A 16,403-nucleotide genomic window follows, 5' to 3' on the forward strand; every position below is an offset into this window, starting at 1 on the left:
GAGGGAGAGGGAAAGGAAGGAAGGAAGGAAGGAAGGAAGGAAGGAAGGAAGGAAGGAAGGAAGGAAGACATCTAGATTAAATCTCCTTTGCTAGGGCTGCTGGGTGAAGCTCTGATGCCTACGTACACTTGAATTGTGAGTAAACCGTGCGTTGCCACACAACATTTTGAGCATCCTAAAAGCTACCAGGGATTTGTCTGAAATTCAAATGGAGGCGGACATCCTGTATTTTGATTTTCTAAATTCAGCAAGTGTCCATTACTAAAGGGCCCCACTGTGACTCACCACCAAGCCCCCAGTTTGACACTCTTCCCTGGATCCAGCTGCCTTTCAGCAGCTGGAAGGCCATAGCCCTGTTTGACCTTGGTGAAATTTCTGAACTTTTGCCAGGAAAAAAAAGCAATTGTTATGTGAAGTTTTTGAGAGTTGTTTAGCTCAGAAGTGACTCAGGTGTGAATCACTTGGCTCCAGAGTTGGTTTTGTTTTGTTTTTTTAATATTGGCATGGAAGCCTGTGTTACCTTCTTTGTTCTGACCATAATTATTACTCAAGGCCATCTGTGAACAGCATACTTAGATATGAGTGTGTCACCCAAGCCCGGCCTTCTCTCTTTTGTTGAATAATGGGGGACAGCTTGTTTTTCCTGCAGGAGTTGGATTTTGGGCTCTTCGCTCTTTGATTCTCCTAGTGTGAGGTGCATGTCATCATGTGAATGAGACCACCAGTCACAGTCATGACTAAAATCAGAGCGTCACCTGCTATGTCCATCTATACTCACTCAGGAGCAGGCTCTTCAGTTCTCTTGGAAGGCTGCTTAGCCTCCCGGCCCAGCCACCCGTGGATGTGGCAAACCTTCCTGTTAAGCTTTTGACCTGTGTGAGCTTTCTCCACGTTTAAATATGGAAAGCTGAGACTCAAAAATATATTATTTGAGGGAAGAAGAAACTCGTAATGAAGAAAGCAAGCTGTTAAGAAATTTGAGCAAACACCCCTTAACTATCAAAAAAGAATAGACATCTTGAGTTGTAAGTCAGTTCGTTTTCTCTAATTGCTGCAGCCAATCAAGTGAAGGGCTGATTCCGAGCTACCGGGCAAGGGGACAGGCTTCCTTGTGCTGGGGAAGGCATGGGAACAGGGGTGTGAAGCTGCTGACCACGCTGTAGTCAGAAGCTGAGAGTGGCTGCTCTGCTTTCTGCATCCTTTGTATTCAGTCTGAGGCTCCAGCTCATTCGATGGTGCTGCCCACACCCGGGATGGCTCTTCTCGTACCTGTTAGCTCATTATGAGTAAGTCCTCACAGACACACCCAGAAGGTTGTCTCCTGGGTAAGTCTAGATCCAGTGAAGTTGACAATTGATAGCAACCATCACATCAAACAGGTGAGAAAAATCCTTTCAAAAAAAAAACCCCAAAACAATACAAAGAACAAAAAATCCAACCCAAAACAAAACAAACAACCCCCAAAAAACAAGAAACAAAGAATATTTAACGAGAAATTTGTAAAAACTAATCAATTTCTTCTCGCTGCCTATGTTTTATTAATTTTTTTATTTCACTGTTGATTTGCAGGATTTTTGTCTTTGTTGGGACCATCAAATTGCAGGTGCCCAATTAGTCACAACATTTTTGACTACCCTAAGTTTAACTAAGGTTCCAGGTCCCAGGTGAGGAATTTTTATAAATGAACCCAAACCATCTAATCTCTCTTCAAGGGAAATGAACAGGCAGTTTTTGTTTGGAAATCCTTTTGTAAAAGCCCCCAGGTATTGGCAGCTTTGGGGTTGACAGTAGCCAAACCCAACAGCCACAGGAAACAGAATCTAGGAAATCCCTCTGCTCATCACAGGACTGTAGCTTCCAACCAATGTCCTTGGGTATGGTTCCTTGGCTCCTATGTATTTTCACCTTTAGACACTTTACATAGGAATTGGCATTCATTCCCCCAGCATTTGCAGATGTGTAAAAAAATGTCTGTTTGTGAATAGCACCCATGGTCTAGCATAAGGCCATGACTGAAAGTTTGTGTGCTATTAACTTTGCTCTCTTTATATATAATATATATTAAATATATACATATTCTATATACATTTTATATATATATATATATATATACGCATTTGTCTTTACAAGATAGAATCAAATAGATGAATATGTAATAGCTTTTATAAACATCAATTCCTTTAGCAAAAGGTATGAATCCTCACTACAGGAAAACAAGCATACATACATGGATATGAAAATTCTGCACATCCTTTTTAGGGCCTCTCTGGCAGCAGTTAACTCCACTGTACTTTATAAACATTATTCTTTATGTATACACACTTAAATTCCAGCTCAGTAGTGTTCATAAGGACAGGTCAGACCTTTCCAAATTATTGTTTTTTACCAAGTTCATAGTGGTGTAGAGAAAACTGTGATTCCAAATGAACACTAGTTGTTATCAAAGAGTAGGTTTTTTTCCTTTTTAAGTTGTCTTCTTTTTTAAAGAGTTATTTATTTTATGTATATTAGTACATTGTTGCTGTCTTCAGACACACCAGAAGAGGACATCAGATCCCAATTCAGATGGTGGAGAGCCACTATGTGGTCTCTGGGAACTGAAATCAGGACCTCTAGAAGAGGAATCAGTGTCCTTAACCGCTGAGCCATCTCTCCAGCCTCAGTTGTCTTTTTAAATTGGGCAGAGAAGAGGACATGATGCCAAAAGAAAGAGGGGGGACTGTGATGGTTACGCTACATCATCAGTTTGACTGGATTTAGAATCACCCAAGAGACACACCCTGGGCTTATCTGTGATTCTTCTTACAGAGTCTTTCCCCTCAGGATGACAAGCTAAGCCCGAGTGTGCGCAGCACCGTCCAGTCGGCTGGGGTTCTTGAAAACAATAGGAGAAAAGCAAAATGCAGGCTGATAGAATATGACTGTCTGCTTTGTCTCCTTTGCTTGGAATCCTCCGCCATGATGGACTGTGTACCCTCACACTGTGAGCCAAAGTAAAACCTTCCTTCTGTAAGTTGGTGTTATCAGGCACTTTGTCACAGTTAATAGAAAACTAATGATTGCATGAACTATCATGTATTGAACAACGATTATGCACCAGGTGCCATGGTCAGTATCTTCCATATGTGATCTCGTTAAGTCTTAGCCACGATGCTAGGATGGCGGCGCTCTAGTTGCCTAGGTGTAGAACTGAAATGTTGTGTCAACTACGCTGAGTCATTGAAACACCAGAGCCGGCTTCCTTTGCCAGCAAATGTCAACATCCGTGAAACTGTTTTTGCATACTTCCAGCATTTAAGAAATGTATATACATCACCTGTGTAATTTATGCACACTGTACTTATGTATGGAAGTTTTAATACTGAGGGGGACTAATCTTTTCGTCTGGAATACAGCCAGTGTCCTACATCAAATAACTAGCCCAGTTACATGGGATAAAGCTCCTGCGAAGAACTACATGACTTCCATGGGCAATACTGTGAAGCCTGAGATTTGCCTAGGAGGACAGCCTCACAGGAAGGCTGGTGGCCTGAGAGAAGGAATCCATGGGTATGGAGAGCAGCTAATAAATTTTCTTGAGGAGTGACAAGATACAGTGTCCTTCATTGAGTAGCTGCCATAGGTCACTCCTTCCCCCTCACCAAGCAGACAGAAAACAAGGAGAAGGAAAATAAGCAAGGCCTCTTGCTGGACAAGTAGGGCAGTTGCTTCCTTCTTCTGGGCAGTTTGTAAACTCTTCCTTTGCAGCATTCCTTGTCCTTAGCCCATGATGAAGACATTGCAAATACACTCACTAGACTGATGAAGTACTGTGTGACAGTCAGCAATATGAGCCCTAGTGAGGAACAAGGAAAAGTCAATAATACTAAGTAGTGTTATTTTGCTTTGGGGTTTAGGTGAGTAGCTGGAACTCTATATCAATGGAATTATCATATTTCCCCTTCCTCTGATAAATGGGGGATTTATTTTCCCTTTTCTTGTGTGTGTGTGTGTACATCTGTGTTTGTGCATGTGAAGGCCATAGGTCTACTCTTCTATTGGTGTATGCTTTTTTTTTTTAAAGGACAGAATTTCTCATTGAAACTAGAACTCACTAATTGAGCAGATTGGTTGTGCCCTGAAATGCCCCTGTCTGCACTTCTCAGCCCTGAAGTCATGGCATTGGTTACTGTGTCCATCTTCTCACATGGGTGATGCTCCTAGAATCCCCCTGTCTGCATTTCTTAGCACTGGAGTCACGGCACTGGTTACCGTATCCATCTTCTTACATGGGTGCACAGCATCTGCAGTCAGGCCCTCATACTTGTACATATCATCTCCTCAGCCCAGAACATCTTAACATTCTAAGGATATGGGTGGTATGTTGGGTCGGAGTGAGGAAGAGCATTTCATTTTAACCTGAGTTTGATCACTGGAACCCCAGGTTGAAGGAGACAACTGACAACCCCCTCATGCATGCCATGGTACACATGTGCACCCTTATATAATAATAATAATAATTTTTAAAAGATGCTGCTCTCAAGTTGTTCCCAATAGTAGTAGAAACTCTACTGGGTCACTTTTACTGTGTGGCACTGTGGGTGGAAGCCAGCATCATGAGTTGAGCTTCTTGGTGAAGAACCAAACAGAGAATGCACCCACTCTTTGGGCATATAAAATAAGCCTATTTATATGAAACTCATGAATTTTCATCATGAACGGACAAACACCAGAGGTCAACAGGCAACAAAATGTGTACGCATCCTTTCTTGTGGTCTGCATCAAAGAACCCAGTCAAACAAATCATGAAGAAAGAAATAATACTTTCCAAATCCTCGGGGCTTTCATTCTGTTATGAGTGTATTAAGTCAGGGCACTGATAGGAAAACAAAAAAAATAATTTTTATGGGAGAGACTTGGAACAAGAGAAAGTGGGTCCATGCTAGTAGTTTAAAGAGAATGTATTGGTTGTTGCAGAATGTAAAGATAGGTGTACTTACATACAACAAAGGCCATGACTATGTTCTTCATGTAAGGTATGAGGTCAGGGGGAAAGGCATATTCTATTTGCCATCATCACACATTGTATCATCTACAGGACTTGTTAACGTTCTCTCCAGAGCTTCTGGGAAGGGTCTGAGAGTTGACTTTTCTAGGAAGTTCCAAGGTATTGCTGACGATGCTCTTCAAGACTCAGACCTGCTTTATACCATCTGGCAGGTGACTCTTCCAGGGAGTGCTTGGACACACCTAACACAGTGAAGGGTGACAGCTGCTTGTGCCACCAGAACAACTTTCTTTCATTTAACTGGCATGACATTGCGAGTGTTTCCCAGTAACTCAACCCCTGGTCTTACTCTGCCAGCTGGAACATTTCTGGATATGCCTAATCCCCATATAAGTGGCTATGCACACACATTTAGTCCAAGGAAAAGAATAGAGTGGGGTTCACTTGGCAAAGTAGATTGTTATGTTCCATGCTGCAGAGTGTCTGTTTAATGCATTCTGCTCCCAACTCTCACGCTTAAATAAATAAAATAGAATAAAGTGCATATAACTTATGTGTAAGTCTTGCTGAGTTATGTACACATTTGTACATTTACACTAGGTACACCCATTTTGCTACATCAAACCTAGGACACTTCTCTTCAAAGATTCTTTTGTATTCTTTCCCAGTTAGGACCTTTCCTCCCAAAGGATCACCCGCCGTACTTCAGTTGCCTCTGGATGAGTTGTGTCTGACTTTGAACTCAATATAAATGAGCATCAGAGAGTATCCTCTCCATGCTCTGACGCTGAGCCTCAACATGACTGTCAGCATCACTGGCAGACTTTCCATCAGGCTTCTTACATTTTGATAGTCATATACCATCCTAAGTGTGCCATGTCTATAATGTACTATCGAATTCCTCCTCCTACTTTGAAGATGCTTATGTTTGATAACAACAAACTTGGTGTGATGCTTTCCACAAACTAGAATGGTGATAAGCACAGCCTGTCGTTAGGTCTTTCTAAGAGCATGACATTGGCATTACTATTAATGTAGTTTACATATGGCTTGGGTTTTGCAAGGGCTCACATCTAGCATAGTGGATCAGTACCTGAATTCCAGTCCTTCAGGCTCAGGGTGATGGTTAATATTGTCAACTTGGCAGGCTATAGAACACCCAGGAGACAATATCTGTATGTCTGTGAGGGATTATCTAGATTAGGCTTATTGAGGTGGAAAAGATGGTTCTAACTATGGGTGGCACTGTTCCATGGCATGGAGTCCTGGATGGAATAAAAATAACAAAGCAAGCTGAATATGGCGTTCATCTCTCTGCTTTCTGACCTTGGTTATAGTGTGGTCATCTTCTACTCTGTTATGGTCTTTCATTCACTCAAACTATGGGCCAAAATAAACCCTTTCATTCTTTTTTTTTTTTTTTTTTTTTTTTGGTTTTTCGAGACAGGGTTTCTCTGTATAGCCCTGGCTGTCCTGGAACTCACTCTGTAGACCAGGCTGNCTGGAACTCACTCTGTAGACCAGGCTGGCCTCGAACTCAGAAATCCGCCTGCCTCTGCCTCCCGAGTGCTGGGATTAAAGGCGTGCGCCACCATGCCCGGCTAAACCCTTTCATTCTTGAGAAATTAACAAAAGTTCTTAGAAGATACAAGGAGGAAGTCAAACCTCCAATAGAATGAAGTTTAACATCCCATGTCTATGCAAAAGTTTATTCTTTCTGAGAAAAGTCTTTATGATTTCAGCTCTCTGCTGTTTGTTTATTGCGTGCAGGCGATGTGGGTCCTCCCCCTTCTACTCTCATCAATCAAAATGAGACATTTGCCAAAGTCATCTTTAAGCCTACTGTGGTCCAACAAGCTAAGATTGCTCAGAATGGGATCTTGGGAGATTTCATCGTTCGGTATGATGTCGAGAGAGAGCAGAACATTGGTGACATCCAGGTAACGACTCCCACGATGCCACCACTCATGGAGCTCAATCCTCTTTCCTTAATTCAGATCTACAGATTCAGATCTACAGATTCAGATCTACAGATTCCAATACTTACCTAAAGTGAAAGATCTTTCTAGGTCTTAGTAAAACTATTTAAACCCCAAATATGTCTTCAAAGAACCTACTGATGCTCCCGTTCTGGCTGTCGAGGGTACCTATTTCGTGCTTCAGTAACCTGGACAGAAAATGAAAAATCTGTAATAAAATTTTCCCTGTGGTGTTTTAGATGAGGTTAGAATTTTAGCACTTCTTCAACTTTAATTAAAAGAGACTGTTCCATAGCTTATTTCCCTTCAGGTTGTATTGCTCTAGAGACAAGATGGGAATATTAAACTGAGAGAATGTGCACAGAGAATGCAGACAACCTTGCTATCTTACCATGTGAGATGCTTAGTAAAAATAGATACTGCAAGAAGCAGGATTCTTGGGAAGTAAAATCAGAGGAAGATGCATAATTAGAGTGGATGGCTTGTCGTTGTCTGTGTATCTATCTACCCATGTATACATTTTATATTGGGTTTAAGGTAATGCACATTGAACCCAGAGATCTACACATGCTCAGCAAACACTCTGTCACTGAGCTACACTCGCATTCCATGAGGAATACATTTAAAATAGATGATTCTACTTTATTATATGAATTAATAACTAATTCTCATGGAGGGATCAAGACTGTAGATAACTTTGTTCTCGGTGTGCAATGTAACCCTGGACTATTTCATACCATCTTTGTGTTTTCTGGAAGTTCCCAGACTCTTCTCAGCATTTTCTCCCTTTTTCTGAATGCTACTTCAGTTGCTTTATCTTTCCTCCCCAGGTTCTGAATGGTTACTTCGTGCACTACTTTGCTCCTAAAAACCTCCCCCCTCTACCCAAGAACGTGGTCTTCGTGCTTGACATCAGCGCTTCCATGGTGGGAGCGAAACTCCAGCAGGTGAGTCAGCTGCCTGCCCAGTGATTGCTCATGCTTTCGCCTGAGACAGTGATCTGCCTTGGGAGTGACATTCAGTTGATGCCAAATGTCTGTTTTACCACCTAGCTATTCCTTCCTACGGACATCCTTAAGCTGACTCATGTAAGCCACTGATAGAAACTATAGATTTAAGACAGCAAACGTCCCGTTAGAGGAAACACCCCAACAGAGAGGATAGCATGAGTGAAACAGGGCACACTGAGAGGGCCACTCAGTAGTCCAGTCAGTTGACTATGGTGACACACTTTGGAATGCAAGTACTTACTTAGGAGACTGAGGCAGAAGGAACACAAGTTTGAGGGCTAGCCTGTGGTACATGGCAAGTTTCAGGACACCATGGGCTACATAGTGACACCTGGTTCAAAACAATGGAAAACTAAACAAAACAGCAGGAAATAAACCAAAACAGTACCATATTAACAAAATTCATGTCCAGCGAGGATTCCTTTGTGAGAAATGGAATAGAAAGAACCCTCACACATACCTTTGGCATGTTTGTTCTCAGAGCAAAGAATTAAGGTCTCAATAATTCAGGAGTAGTTCTCACAAAATCTACGCCTCTCCCAACACACAAAATTCCAAGCTCAGAGAAGTTGTTAGATGGCATTTATATTGTCTGCTGACTTTTATTGTTGCTGTTGAAAGTCAGTAAAATTTTGACTTTTGTTCTCTTCGTGGGAATTACTTATTGGAATCTGATTTGGTGATTTTTTTCTCCTTTAGATTAGCTTTCTCTAGTTCTAGAATGATGGCTTCTTGAATATTCTTCTTGAGAGGTTTTCCTTCAATACTCTATGAGTTTGGGGATTCACAGATGTGAGAATTAGCTTCCATTGTCAGTTGGTCACAACTGGGAAGGGAGCCGCAGTCAGGCTTCCTCTGGGTAAGGTTGCCCTGAGGTGGCATGTCTAGGGGACCTTTATTATGTTAGCTGGGCTGAGAAAACTCCCTCCCCACTATGGGCAGCATCATTCCCTAGGGGATTCTGAACTGTCTAAGAGTAAAGAAATGTAGCTGAGAACTCATGTGTATTCATTCCTAGAAATACTAAATTGATTTATAACAGGAAAACTGTTCTCCATGCACTAGGGGGCTCAGCAAAGATAATCAGTGAACTGCATTAGGGAAAATAGGCTCCTTACTAACTGGTTTTATAACCAAGGGCAAGTCTTTAAGAATAAAAGAGATAAAAGTAATTACAGAGAATAAAAACAATTACTTCAGGTAAAAGAAAAATTTAAACTTGTGCTACAAATTATAAACAAAAACAATAAATGACTGGAATGCTGTATGCAGGAAAAAGATAGATTTATCATCTATAAATAATGAGCTTTCTCAGACCAATAAGAAATAAGCCTGCATAAGGAAGGGAACAAGGGATATAAGATCATCCATGAGGAATAAAGATTCACCAAGGTTATGAAATGAGGAGGCAACCATATTAACAGTTAACAGGGTTCGTAGAGTGCTCTGGTTCAGTCTCCAGCTTGACATAAATAGGACGTGGGGGTGCAGTTCTCCGGGCATGGAGGATCAGAAACCCAAGGTCATCCTTGACTCCCTAGGAGGTTCCATGACAGCTGGGGACACATGAGCACTTACTGGCAAACAGAAACAAACACAGAAAAGAGAACAACATAAAAATGAAATACTATTTTTATCTCCATAGTTTTAAACTCTAAGTTTTATAGATTATGTATAAGGACACTTTGACTAATATGAAGTTTTAGTGTTGGTGCCCACATGTGTAATTTTTGCAATATTTCTCAATAAAGTATTAAGAAGTAGCAAAATGGAAAAAGGCTCAGCCAGTCTGCTGTCACCACCGCAATCAGACCAAGATCATTCATTCATGCAGGTTGACACTGCTCAAGAGCTTCATTTTCTGGTGACTGAGGGACTCCAAGACCAGCCTGTTTGGGGACATAGGGTCTTCCACTTCTAATAAGATGGTGGTCAAGGATATGCTTTCCAATAAGAACAGTTTCTGTCCACATGCAAACCCAGCACTTTAGGCAGAGTGAGGCTGGGGTGGGGCTGGGGGTAGGGCTGTGAGTTCAAGGCCAGCCAGAGTTATAAAGCACAACCATGTAGTAACAAAAAAGAAAGAAAAAGAAAGAAAAGAAGAAAAAGGAAAGAAATCTTGCCAAATAATCTCCATTAATGCAAAATCCTGCCCAAGCTGTACAGATAAAAAAAGTAAGCAAGGCTCTCTTGAGTTCACCTTTAATAATAAAATAAGCACAGCCCCCTCATATGGGTGCGGGTACACCTGGTTACATGTGTTTTGGGGTGGAGGGTGACTGTGGTTCCTTAATCATTTCATACCTGATTATTTTTGATGCAGGGAGTCTCATTGAACATGGTGCTCCCTGATTGCCTAGATTGGCTGTTCAGGATCTTTCTGTCCCTGCCTCCCCAGTGGTGGGATTACACACACATGCTGCCATGTGCAGATTTGACAGTGGTGCTGGGGATGAAGGTTAGGTTCTTATACTTGCGTGGTAAACACTTTACAGGCCACACTGACTCTCCAGCCACTTGAAGACCTCTTAAATAATAGGGCACATATTCAACATGTTATTTACTATCCTAAGTATATTACATGAGTTATGTAACATGGACATGTTTAGTCTTCACAACCATCACTGCCATCCCATTTTTACTGATGGAAAATTGAAGGAGAAAAAACCTGGCCAGTAAGTGGAAGGTTCTGGCTCTGGTTCCAGGTCTGCGCTAATCCCATGGACCAAACACTATGCAAGCAACAGTGCGTTCCTGAGAGAGGTGTCATCAGATACAAGGTCAATGCTCTTTCTTGGTTTAAGACTGTATTGAGAAGGCTGCACTCTGGAAGGCATGAGTCTCCTAGCTTTACGCAAGACCAATCCAATGACTGATGTGACACCACTGCTACTCTTTCTTCTGTCATTTCTGGACATTAACATCCCATTCCTTACTTGTCACTGTCACTTTGGTATGCATGCTACTGTCTTCTAAGCACCATCATGGCCTCTTTCATATTGTGTCAACAGGCTTGCCAATGTGAATGAGGCATTTGCCACTGGTCCACTTGGATCTTGTTATGAATCATTCTCCACTTGTCTGGCATCTCAAAACTTTGATGGACTTGAGCAATTCTCCTGTCCTCATCATAGGGTTAGGAGTATAGTTGGTATTTAATAATTACTCAAGGGCTTGAAATAGGACTCAGTTGATGAAGGTAGTGGCCATGTATATCTGATAACCTGAGTTTGTCCCCCAAGAGTTGACCTCTGACTTCTACACATGCACCATGTGTACCTGAGGGTTCGTGCACATGCATGCATGCGCTCTCTCTCTCTCTCTCTCTCTCTCTCTCTCTCTCTCTCTCTCTCTCTCTCTCTCTCTCTCTCTCTCTCTCTCTCTCACACACACACACACACACACACACACACAATTTGTTTATAAAGAACTGTAAAGATTAAGGTAAGGAGATGTCTATACCAGTAAAGTGTCTGCCATGCAAGAATGAGGACCTGGGTTTGGCTTCCCAGCTTCCATGTAAAAGAAGCTGGGAACAGTGGCACTTACCTGTGTTATCAGTACTGAAGAAGTGTTGAGGTTTGGTGTTTTGCTATATATTATAAAGCTAAAAACTGGCCCCCAGGGCCTGGTTCCCCTCCCCCGCCCCAGGGATGAGAGAATCTGCACACAGACCCAAGTGACCTTGTAACCTTGCCCCTCCGAGAGAGAGAGAGATGCTATGTGGTAGGTGAGTCATGAAAACATGGCCATGAAGGCTGGCCAATTGGAGTTAAGAGTGTCCCAGACGGAACATGGCAAGTTATAACTCGGGGTTATTGGCAGGGAAGTAGAGATAATAGCACAGAGGGTAGATATCTGCCCAACTCTAGTGCATTAAAGGCTTATAATAAATATAATAGTTGCTTGTCATTTATTTGGGAATTGAATGAACAAAGGTGGGGTGGAAACAAATTTGAGATTAAATAATTACTACAACAGGAAAGCAGAGACAGGAGGATCTCATGGGTAACTGGCAAAACAGTCTGGTAGGACTGGAAAGCTCCCAGTTCAGGAAAAGTCTGTCTGGAGAAAATAAGGTTGGGAAGAAATGAGGAACACATGGGATGCTGACCTCTGGCCTCTACACCCATGCAAGAACACACATGGATACATATGCATGCATACACGCTGTTCCCACACAAGCAGTAAAGTTCATTTGATCTGAAAACAAATACATACTTAGTAGGGGGCTTGTCTATACCTGGGAGCCCCTAAATTTGCATGCATCCAGAATTTTCTGGTTCTTCTTCCTAACCCAGTGGGAACGTGCATCTGGATGCTACGGTTGCCCCACTTTGGGAGCAGGGATGGTGCCTCCCGCTGGCTGCTGGCACATACTTGGCTGTTTGTCTCCCATGTGGTTTTGCATATGGATATGTTGAGAGATGGTCCTGGCGTTGGGTCAGAAAGACTTCTGATAATCCATCAACACTTAGAAATAAGTCTCAATGAAGTGAGAGCTGAGAGGGATAACAAGAAGAGAGGCGATGTGATCTGGGTACTTGCCTTTCTTTTGCCAGTTGACTTGCACAACTAAGGCATGCAAGTCTCTGCAAACATGCCTGTCTTAGGCAACATTAGTGATGACACAGTGGCTACTAAGTGCATTATTTGAGCTGGCAAGATGGCTCCATGGGTGAAGGAACTTGCTGTCATGTCTGATGAACTGAAATCAATTCCTGAGACCTACATGGAGGGAGAGAATTGACTCCTGAGAGCTGCCCTCTGACCCCCAACCACCCCCAACTCACTCACTCACACATACAAATAAATACATGTACAAGTTTTCAAAAAATACACTGTTTTCTAGGCCAAAGCCCATACTTTTTTTGTAATTTGTATTATATCATTGTTGTTATTATTACTATTATATTAACCTTTTATCTTAGTGCATCTCTCTCTCACACATACATGCACACACACACACACACACACGAGAGAGAGAGAGAGAGAGAGAGCGAGAGAGAGAGAGAGAGAGAGAGCAGGTATGCATTGCTATGGGCCATGTATGGAAATCAGAGCATAGCCTTGATTGTTGGTCCTTCCCTTCTGCTTTGTGAGACACAAAAGTGAGGGTTGCTTCCTGTTCTCCCATTGCATGAACAAGCCGGCTGACCATGAACTTCTGGAGATTCTCTTGTCTGTGCCTCACAGGTCACCATGGTAACACCATCATTAGAGTGGCTCACTACTTCATCTGGCTTTATGGACTCTGGGTATCTAAACTCAGTTTCTCATCCTCCTGCCATGAGCGCCTTACCCACTGAGCCATCTCTCCAGCTCTCTAATCTATGCTACTGGATCCATTGCTTTTTCCTTCATCATAAGGCTCTAGGATGTCTTTAACAAATCTGGTGATGAATGGATCATTTTCCAGGTGTTTCTTACCTTGGCATGGCCCTGACATTTGTTCCCACACTCTGTATCACTCTGTGCCATCCCTCGGTTCCCGAGTAGCTTGAAAAGACGGTTGTCTTCCATTTTCTCATTAACTTGGTAGACAATATCAAAACATCTTTTATCTTAGTCTCTCTCTCTCTCTCTCTCTCTCTCTCTCTCTCTCTCTCTCTCTCTCACTCAGAGTGTGGGGTGGGGGTGTGGCATCCCTTGTCTGTCACTCCCACCTTGAACTGCAGGAAGGTATGAATTACAGGCGGGAGGACTTGGCTCTAGTACACTGTGTCATAGATTAAGTTTCTTCCCTGGTGTCCTAAATCTAGTTGTGTGCTTTCCGATGGTACCTTCCAGGTAAAGAGTCTGGGAGCTCCACAGAGCTGGGGCATCTTGGTTCTAAGTGTTATAGAATGTATTCCCAGCGCTTCGCACAAGAACGTCAGAAATTTTCATATGATCATGAACTTTATTAGTTTTAACATTTTATTGATTCTTTGTGAGTTTTATATCCTGCATCCTAATCCCATTCATCTCCCCTGTCCCTTTGTCTCTACCCTCTGCCCTTGCAACATTCCTCCCAATAGAAAATAAAAAACAAGAATTTAAAAAATAAGCAAAACAAAACAAAAGAAAGCAGAGAAAACATCTCACTGTGGCAGCTCTACTGTGTCACAGTGTGTCTCACAGCACACGCTTTTGTCTACACACCTTTTTACTTGCAATTGTTTGTTGCAAAGGGGCATTGGTCTGATTTGAGGCCTCTAGCTTTTGCTACACCATCAATACTGGGTCCTCACAGGGACTCCTCTTGGATATCCTGTCGTTGCCCTCTGCCGTGGAGACCCTGCAGCTTTGCGTCTGTAGGACGGGCTCTTTCACACTCTCCAGCAATTCACAGATGAGGTAGATTTTGAAGTGGGCCAACTCAAAGTCCTGGCCCTGGGTCTGAGTGGTAGCTGAGTTAGTCAGCCTGCCAGCTCTCCTGCACCCTCATCAGCAGGGCGAGCTCTACGGCACTGCCTTGGCAGCTCACCCAATGCTGCAGCTGACAAGGGGCAGAACGAGATCTCCCATTCTTTTGCCATCAGAGTCGATTCTACCGTGCTGCACCTCACTCGAGGTGTGGGACCTACTCTCACACATTCTGCATCTGTTAAAAGGTGGGGTCAGCTTTCCAGACTGTGACAGCCAGTGAGGAGTGGGGCTAACTCTACACAGTCCTCGGACATCTACACCGTCCCAGGTGGCAGCCCACGCCAGGGATGTCCACACAGTCTTTAGTGGTAATGTGAGCCATGGAAATTGACACAGACATCTGCTGCGGCATGGAGGGGCGGAGGGGCTGGGACTTGACCATGGCCTCAGGTGACAGGGCAGACTACATTCAACGGGCTGCTTCTCTCCATGCTGGAGTCTCCAGTTCCTCCTCTCTTCATATGCCTCAAACTGTTCTGCTTCTCTTTCCCTTGCGTCTGTTTACCACATACTTTTGTGTTGTAGTGGCTCCTGCTGCAGGTAGGACACAGAGTGTCAGGCCTCTGGGTCTTCTCCCCTACCCATGCTACGTGGTGTGGCCTTACTTTATGTTTTCCTTTTCTTACTTTGTATTTCTAAAGGTACATTGGATACTAATGAGTGATTAATACTCTTTTAAATATATAGTATATACATATACACATATATATGCTTTTAATATACACTTTTAAAATATATACTTTTTATATAATTATGTATGTGTGAATCTGTATGGACATACATATGGTGCTCATACACATGTGCATGTGGAGACCAGAGGTCAATGTTAGATGGCTTTTTCAATTATTCTTCATTATACTTTTTGAGACAGAATTTTTCACGGACCCTGGCACTTGCCATTAGTCTAGCCTGAGTGGACAGTAAGCGCTGTACGCCTCCTTCCTGTTTCTGTCTCCCAGCCTGAATTGTAGGCATATACAGCTATGCCAAGTCTTCTTTATGTGTGTGTGTGTGTGTGTGTGTGTGTGTGTGTGTGTGTGTGTGTGTTAGGGATCTGACCTCAAGAAGCACATACTGACTGAGCCATCTCTCCGGCCCCGCTCTGAATACACCTCACCATTTAATCATTTGGCAATCCAATGAAGAATAGGTATTGTCACCTCCTTTTTATCTAGGATATGGTGATGAGCAGGAACATGACATCAGTAGTCTGAAATACACAGAGTTAAAAAAAGAAAGTTAATATTCAAATTGGCCCCAAGCCTACCTTAAGCTCCCTATTGTAGCATCAGTCAGGAACCACCTTTGGTCCCTGAGTCCCCACCTGCTCCTGTTGACATGCATCATGATGGAGAAAGCTGTGCGGTGCAGGGGAATGGACACAGAGATCACCTCCCCGAGGCTCCAGCCAGCAGCTGGGTGCTGCAAAAAACCAATGAAGTGATTCTGCTTTGGAGCATGGAATAAGTGACTTGTTCTCATTTAACATGAAGCACACCTTCGGTGTGAACAGGGCTGCATATTCCTTCACTTTCATGATTTGCTTGGATAGTTTGAACCTGAGCGTGAAGCTCGCAGAAGTGCTAAGCGAGGACATGTCTGTGATGGTTCAATAATGTCCAAAAAGTCTAGCACATGCTCTTCATGATCCAGTGAACCTGTTACATTTTTGAAAGGGAAGATTCTAGAAGATATCAGGGTATAGATGATGTAGCTTTTAAGTGATAGAGATCAAGAGGGGTCGTGTGCAATGGTCCAATAACTGGGAGGGGAGAGATGGACATGAGCCGTGGGATGCAAAGGCTCTCACCAGACATGCAGTGTGCTGTGTACAGGAGGATGCAGCTTCCAGAATTAACGATGACTCTCAGGAAGAAGGTGTGTTGCAAACACCCAAGGAGAGTACGCCTAAACATCGGGAGGGACTAGAAGGAAATGACCATGTGGCATCACACAAAGAAAAATTAGTATAAAGCACTGGGCATCCCGAGTGTCTGTTTAGATACTGGACAGCAC

General features: G+C 42.9%; 1 protein-coding gene across 1 annotated transcript in view; it reads left to right on the top strand.

Annotated features, from left to right (window-relative positions):
• The window catches only part of Itih5 (inter-alpha-trypsin inhibitor heavy chain 5), a 96,239-nt gene that overhangs the window by 37,431 nt on the left and 42,405 nt on the right, over positions 1-16,403 (top strand). The window contains exons 7-8 of the mRNA XM_021156172.2: positions 6,758-6,927; positions 7,797-7,913. Of these exons, the coding sequence (XP_021011831.1) occupies positions 6,758-6,927; positions 7,797-7,913 (287 nt within the window). The remainder of the gene's footprint in view (positions 1-6,757; positions 6,928-7,796; positions 7,914-16,403) is intronic.

Source organism: Mus caroli, chromosome 2 (assembly GCF_900094665.2).
Source record: "Mus caroli chromosome 2, CAROLI_EIJ_v1.1, whole genome shotgun sequence".
NCBI classification, from domain to species: Eukaryota; Metazoa; Chordata; class Mammalia; order Rodentia; family Muridae; genus Mus; species Mus caroli.